This window comes from Scleropages formosus, chromosome 12 (assembly GCF_900964775.1).
Source record: "Scleropages formosus chromosome 12, fSclFor1.1, whole genome shotgun sequence".
Taxonomy (NCBI): Eukaryota; Metazoa; Chordata; class Actinopteri; order Osteoglossiformes; family Osteoglossidae; genus Scleropages; species Scleropages formosus.
Window position 1 is genome coordinate 7,142,668 of NC_041817.1, and position 7,874 is coordinate 7,150,541.

Consider the following 7,874-nt stretch of genomic DNA (forward strand, 5'->3'; position numbering starts at 1 on the left):
GATAACAGCAGCTCACATGACAGCTGTGGTTATTTCAAAAGATGGAATCAGCATATAGGTGCAGTGAGCCATCTAGCAGACTTGCTGCAGGATGCATTACTGCGTTGCAGTAACACCGTGACTCAGAGCATCACCAGATCATAGGAGGTTACCTCTGATGCGCTGAAACACTTATCAGGAATTTTCCCTTTGTGCTGCAACAAAGGCCAGATAATCTCTGTGAAATGATGAAACTCAGGGTGTGGCTTTCAATATCCAGAACCCATAGTTGCACAGTGTATACCTAGAGCCACATCACAGCCAAGTATGAGAGCAGAAACAGCATTACTCAAAGATGTGATGATAAGTAAGTAAGTAAGTAACTCATTTGAATAATTACTGTGGTTTATAATAAGCCTCTCCTTTCCATTTTAATGAAGACCAAGGTGTGGTGGGTGAGAATGAAGTTGATACAATTGGATCATGTCATTGGTATACGAAGGATTGTGTTGCTGTCTTATAATTTTTCTCCATTTATAAGAATCCATAGTGCAATGTAAGCTTTGCTATCACACTATTAGTGATGATGGATATAGTAACAATAGGTTTACTGTGGAATAGCGCAGAATATTTCTCTCCATTCCTTGTATATTCACTGTGTTACTGTAGCAGAAGAGAATAGAATGGCCTGCGGGATGAACTTAGTAATCCATGGTGCTCACCTTAAAAGATTAACTATTTTTACCTTAAGTTCAAATCACCTTGCAGGCCACGTGAAACACTTGCACAAATTTTGTCAGAGTAAAACTTGGTACTGACAGAATTTACAGGTGTTAATTTATGATAAGAAGACATTCACCATTTCACTACCAATTAGTGTACTCTATACATTTTCTGAGAAAATATTTATTTTCTTTAGCTTTTTATAACACTTCCCTTGAAATCACAAGATACTTTGCTTGTGGCTTTCCAGCCCTTTCTTGTTTTATGCTGTAAGGAAACTGAAAGCATAACACTGAATAAGGAAACAATCTCACGAAAATTAGCAAATATTTATTTACCAAGCCGCTTTGCAGCAGCTATCTTAATTATTAATCGCTGATTAACTATATCAGTTTTTGCTGCCTCAGAGACACACTCCCCAAACTATACAAAATATATTCACCCATTGGTAGACAGCTGCTTGGATCAAATTAGATGAATGACCCAAAGGTTTCAAGACTTACTGTATTTGTGTAACACATCTCTTGTTTTCATTCTGTTCAGTGAAGCTGACAGTGGTTTTTACAGTTTCCCTTTTCTGGTGTTCCAACCAATGTCCTAACATGGCTTGACTGAATTACACATACATTTTCTGAACCGCTTGTCCCATACAGGGTCGCGGGGAACCGGAACCTACCCGGCAACGCAGGGCGTAAGGCCGGAGGGGGACACACCCAGGACGGGACGCCAGTCTGTCGCAAGGCACCCCAAGCGGGACTCGAACCCCAGACCCACCGGAGAGCAGGACCCAGTCCAACCCACTGCGCCACCACGGCCCCCCTCTTGACTGAATTAATTAAAAAAAAAATTAAATCAAATATGTGCTACTTGATAATACACACAAGGTATAGATCTTGCAAGAAGTATTATAAAGGTGTTTAAGAAAATTTAAAAAAAAAAACATGGTGGGGGGGATGCTTTAACAGGCACAGCAAATCAGTAAATTAGTTTTCAACACTTATTTGGGATTAAAATTCCATCCATTTGTCATTGCACTGTATTTGGGATAGAAAAAGGAAACAGCTGCTTCCCAATTTACAAATTTCAAGGGGACTGAGAGTTAATTCATTACTCAAAAGGTTTGTTAGTCCAATGTGGCGGTGATTTGCTGATGAGAGGCTCATTATTAATTTTAAAGACTGTTACTGCTTCAGTATATGGGGGAAAAACCAATGATATTAGACTAAGTGACTGTACTTGGAAAACTGTATGTACTCATCGGTATTGCTCCTGCTACTGGCAGCCTCTCTTAAATGAGTAATGCAAGTCTGCAATCCGACCTTGGAGAGTCACACCCAAGACTGATTCACTCATTAACCACGTGGACAGATGGCCCAGAGGAGCAACGGCGGAGGTTTTCCGGATACGAGCAGAGCGACGCAGGGGATTGGTGCTCCCTTCCATTTAGCAGATCGCAGTCAGCGAGGGAAATACATCCCTGCCCTCTCGTGAGCAAGGATGGCTCATACACACATTTGAGTCAACAAGGTCAGGACTGTTTTAGGTGGGTTTTTTTTTTTTTGGGGGGGGGGGGCCTTTGAGTCCCCTGGCTGGAGTATTAAACTCTCAACAACAAAGCCCAATAAAGAACCCTGCCCAGAGCTAGACCAGGGTGTTCACCTGTCACTCCTCTATCCATGTTTCAATACCAACAACATATTAAATAATACCAATAAATTGCGGTATTGCATGGAAGTGGCGGTGACTGAGAGGCGGCACTTCACTGATGGCTCAACGCCAGAACATGTACGAGGCAGAGCATTGTCTACACCTTATTCACCTGTTTGCTTTTCTTCCGCTTCTGCTGCTCTTGAAAAGCAAAAATGATGTTTCGATTCTTGACATTTTTGTCGTAAATTACTTCATGACACATAAAGGCCTTGTGGAATGTATTTGACACTTTAGTAGGCCTTTCGGTACTTGTAACTTAATGACACAAAACAAGCTAAAGGCTTCTCTATAAACGTTCCACTCAAGGCAGCGCTTACTGTATGTGATCACAATGTCGACACACTGGGTGATGCTTTGGCACGCGACTTGAACTGGTACGCCAGTTTTTTTTTTCCTGTGGGGAGAATACAACATATTTATCCAAGTTCATATCAGAAATAAAGCTAATTACTCAAAAGCTCATCAGTCATAAGTAAGAGATATCTAGTTAAACTAATGTGCCCCTTTTTGTGAACTTTTTTTTTTTAAGAACATTTAGTCATTAGCAGATGCTTTTTGCCAAGGAAACTTCCATGAGCACCATGTGTTTTAGCAGACACCATTTCACCCAAGGTTACAGTGACAGATACATTACAGCGAGTCACTCATCTACACCCCAGTGGAACAAACTCTCATACACTCACAGACACACAAAAAATGGGAGATTAAGAGTCACCGATTGACTTGAAAAATGTCTTTGGACTGTGGGAGGAAACCAGAGCACCCGATCAGGGGAAGAACACACGAATGCCACACAGACTGAGCGGCGATTGCGCCACTTCCCACCGCTCAGTGGGCCACCATTTTCGGAAGTTTTCACGACGATAGCTTCCAAAGAGTTTTGCAGCTGAAGTTTCAAAATAATTCTCCAATTTCACAGTAAGTCTAATTATGCTCTAAATTCTGGCATCTCTGTTTAGCCAAAAAAAAAAAAAAAAAAGCCACAGACTGTGGTAGCACAACACCACTTATCCAAAACCAAAGGTAATCTTTAATCAATCTAACTTTTTCACAATTTAGCTTCCGGCCATGGTTCTTCACTACCCTGTGATTTCAAACGCCAGAAATCCGACTAAGTCTCCCATTTGTGTCGCATTTTTTGAAGATGTTACTTTGAATGAGAGGTTCGAAGCAAAAAAACTGCCAAAAAAAGAAACAGAAACTACAACAATCCTGACCTCTAGCGGTCAGTATGTGTACAGCAGTTCCTTTTGTTCGACAAGTCCGCCGTCTAAAAATCGCCTTTTACATCTTTGAACAATAAAATAAGTCTTTTATAACGCAACAAGACAGAAAGTATCGAATTAAATATCGCTCTAATTTGTATTTTGTTATATCGCACTTCATTTTTCGCACCTTGTCAACCCTAAAAGGAAATGTTTGCTACGAAACACTAGGATATTCGCTCAACTACAAACTTTAAACTTTGAGAAGTTCCTTTTTGATACACGCATTACGTGATACCAATACTAAAATCATAGAACATTCGTAAAGCTCATCTTTTCCTCATTATACTTCACGTTCGCATAGGGTCGGGCGCGCGCAGTCCCCTGTGGCGCGAATAAGAACGCACGTGCACAGGTGCATGCCCGTTTGCACTCGATTAGCTAATTAGCGCGCGCGAGGTCTCGTCAAAACTGCTTTGTTACTCCAACGCGTTCTTCTTTTGTCCTAAACTGTCAGGATACACAAACGCTAATAAATTTAATAATCTGCCTTAGGTATAGAATAAATAGATAGTTAACAAGCGGTTGAAGGCAACTGTTGGAGGAAAAAAAATAGCGAACAAGGCCGTTTCTATGGCTGGGGTGAAGCGCGGCGCGCTGCTTATGCGCGTGCCCGAGTGCGAGCTCTCGAGGGACTTGGTGTCGCGGCTGCGTCGCGAGTCGCCGCTCCCGCAACTCGCCGCCATCAGGAAATTCCGCCGCGCTCTCGACGGCCGCTACGTGGACAGCGAGGACTGGAGCGAGGGTGTGAGGAGGAGGCAGATGGTGAACGCGAAGGAGCGCCTCCGCGTGAGCTGAGCGTTATGGACTCCGTTCATATCTTTAAAAGGCAGTTAATTACTTAATAATTGTCAGTCACTCGCTTCTTTGGTTACGGCCCGGGGTTGTCGGGGTCGCTGCGGTACGGAGCCTATTCCGGAATCATTGAGGCCTGGACGCTAGGATCGGAGCGGTGCACCCTGGACGGGACGCCAGTCCATTGCAGAATAACTACAATTATTCCTTTTATTAATGGATGGCTTGGGTGATGATTTTTACGTTCATGCCACAGACACCGCTTCCTCCAAAGCGACCTACACACATCTCTCCATCTTCATCTCTATGTGCGGCACAGGGAGTAACTCTGCCATCTCGCAGCCTTGGGTGGTGCGAGAGGACATGGGTTTGATGCCCATTCGGTCTGTGTGGAGCTTGCATGTTCTTCCTGTGTCTGTGTGGGTTTCCTTTGGGTGCTCTGGTTTCTTCTCATACTCAAAGGACATGCTGTTCAGGTTCACCCATAGTGTGTGAGTGACAGAGAGAGTGTTTCACTGATGTAGGGATGAGTGGCCCACTGTAAGTAGTCTATCTAGCAGTGTAAGTCACCTTGGTGAATAAGGTGTGTGGGCTGATAACGCTACATAATTTATCGGAAGTTGCTTTGGAGAAAAGCATCTGGTAAATAACTGTAATACATTGTAGTATTGCATCCAAATCTCTCCTCCTCATGATGTAGACATGGGATTCTAGAGTGCAGCCAATTTGTCACATTCCCCTGTATGAACCAATATACATCAGATAAGTAGACTGACTAGATGGTCCTCGTCGACAACGACGGACAAACAAACAAAAAGATCCGTTATTCGACACCCCCCACCCTCAGAGTGACTTTAAGTAGTTGACCAGTTTGAAGCTAAATGAGAATTAGTGGAGCTCTAGCGGGTTGTACTTTTAAGAATAAAATGAGACTGGACTGAGCTGCTGCTATGATTGTATTGCTAGTGAATAGAGAACTGTACCACCTAGTCAGAGTGAATATGAGCCAGCCTGCTGGAACTTTCACCCAGTCTCTCTCCTCTTCCAGATCAGGAACTTAAACTCTATGTTCTCCTGCCTGAAGCGCATGGTGCCCCTGATGCGGCGGGACCGCAAGCCCAGCAAGGTGGACATCCTAAAGGCTGCCACCGAATACATCCGCCTGCTTCTGGCCGTGCTGCACGACACATCTGACACCGTACGTTGTGTGAACGTTGCTGCGTTTGTTTAGCGAAATCAGATACTGAACAGGAGGTACCAGACTGTGTTCCAACCTTTGAGGCTGTTTGGATTTCGCTTACTTCTTGTAACTGTGCTTCCGCAGAGCAGTACGTTTTTACCGTGCTGTAGAAATGGTTAAAGACCTGTAAAGTTATCACCGATCAAGCATCGCTATACTAATGTTGTAAGACCCCGTGGACAAAAGTGTCAGCTAAATTAAGGCTAATGTATAAATCTGGGACCTTTGACAGCTGTGACATAAACTATCATTAAAACTTGCTGGTGGATGAAATCTTTTTCCAGAAATGCTGCAAAGAGATGTCCCAGGCTTGCTTGAGCATTGGCTGTACACACCTGCCATTCCTGGATTATTTGACACCGCTTTTTATTTATTTTTAAAAACATGTCACTGCAACACCTGCATCTTCTAGCCATGTGTGAACCCCTCATTTGTTGAGCTATACATATGTATCTGCTATGTATGTATGTATGTATATAACCATATATTTACTATAGATGTGTGTATTAATCCTGTCTAGATTGCCGTCTTTGGAGGAGATGCCTGTTAATGTGTGAATGAACAGACTCTATAATGTGATGTTCTTCTGCCTTGTCTCAGATATTGAATTCTGTGCCAGGAACAGAGCTGGCAGAAGGAGTTACCGTGTCTGTTCCCGTGGTGACTACAGGAGTCGTCGGGGAGGATGAGGGAGACGTGGGCGGGTTGTTGTTCCATCAATGCGTAATGCCAACGTACCAGTATATCATCCAGCTGACTCCTGAACAGGCCATGGTATCACTATCACTTAAGTCTTTTTTTTTTTTTTTATTTTTTAATAAAAAACTGAAGATGACAAAAGGAAACAGAATTGTGGAGGCTTATAGCTGAGGAAAAAACACCTCTGAGGATCCAAGACCAACCTGCTACATGCCCTACCAGGGAAGCCTATAACCTTGTACAGTTAGGACAAAATTTTATGAATAGTTTTCTGAGCATTCAGGTGGTTCTTTATTTACTCCCCTTGTGTGGTCAGAAGGTGATTTTCAGTGGATCAGGCAGTGCAAACTGGGCCGACATGATTAAGGCTGCCTCAGCCATGCTAGGGTCTGGAATAATGTCTTTTTACTTTTTTTCTTCTGCAGATGTTCCAGTCCTGTTAAAGATGGTGGGTCATGATAAATGAAAATCCATGAGAGGCACAAAGTATATTTTCACTTCATCATAAAATTCACTGGAGATATGTGCACTAGAGTCAGAACTTCAGAAAACCCTTTTTATTTCATATATACAAAGAAGCCATTGATTGGTCTATAAAGTCAAGATGTGGAGAGGGGGAAAAAAAAAAATCCCATTTAATACCAATGAACTACATACATTAGTTGTAAGTTTTTGACACAACTGCCTCTTCAAGTATGAATGCAACAGGCATCATAAGAGGTGACTGTAGATGACCTTATATTTGTTCAATGGCTGAGATTCTGCTACTGAGAATCTTGTTTTTATTTCTAAACTGGCCTCATCTGGGGTAAAACCCCATATATGAATATTAATGTACTTTTTTTTTTTTTTTTTTTTTCCTGCTCATATTTGAATTAAATGTATGATTAAAACTCTTTTGCTAAGCAGAGCTATGCCATGTGCAAGTGTGTTCTGTACAGAAAGGCATTGGGGCAGCAGGCGGTGTAGTTATGGCTGTTTTCTCCCTGTAGACCCTTGAGCACACTTTTTATCGTATGAAGGGTACACCCTTTTCCAAGAGCTTCCAGATTACTGGAGAAACTGTTCCTATTTTTTTTTAAACTATAATCTGACCTACCTCCAGTTCACTCAAAATAACCCAGAACACATGCTGACATCAATAACATTATTGTAAGTTTTATAAAGAAGCACTTCCGTAGCAGACTAGTTGTCCCTATTGTCAAGCTTCATAAAGCACCAAAGTGAGCGGAGTTTGGTGTGGCTGAAGTGATGGGTTATGAATATTCCAGCGGAAGTTCAAGTTTCATGACAATTCTGACCTTCACGCAGAATAGCGGAGCAAATGGAATGCTAAACGGGTGGGGTGTTTACGGAATGTATGCATCCTGGGACATAATTCACGTGGAGTGTCAAGGCGAGAGAAGCAGAGCAGAGGGGGCTGTGTATATAGTTTATAACTAGCTGGAGGGGAGGAAGGACTT

The 7,874-nt window shown here is 42.6% G+C and overlaps 1 protein-coding gene across 2 annotated transcripts; it reads left to right on the forward strand.

Moving 5' to 3' along the window:
- The first annotated feature begins 4,071 nt into the window (after nt 1-4,071).
- On the forward strand, nt 4,072-7,206 carry figla (folliculogenesis specific bHLH transcription factor). 2 transcript variants are annotated; one of them, XM_018762454.2, is made up of 4 exons: nt 4,072-4,466; nt 5,521-5,670; nt 6,313-6,486; nt 6,837-7,206. In XM_018762454.2, the coding sequence occupies exons 1-4, from the start codon at nt 4,251-4,253 to the stop codon at nt 6,852-6,854; spliced, it is 558 nt and encodes a 185-aa protein (XP_018617970.1). In that variant the 5' UTR covers nt 4,072-4,250; the 3' UTR covers nt 6,855-7,206. The 2 variants fall into 2 exon arrangements, with proteins under 2 accessions (XP_018617970.1, XP_018617971.1); XM_018762455.2 differs by lacking the exon at nt 6,837-7,206 and adding an exon at nt 6,544-6,634 and having other exon boundaries at nt 6,313-6,416.
- The last annotated feature ends 668 nt before the right edge of the window (nt 7,207-7,874 follow it).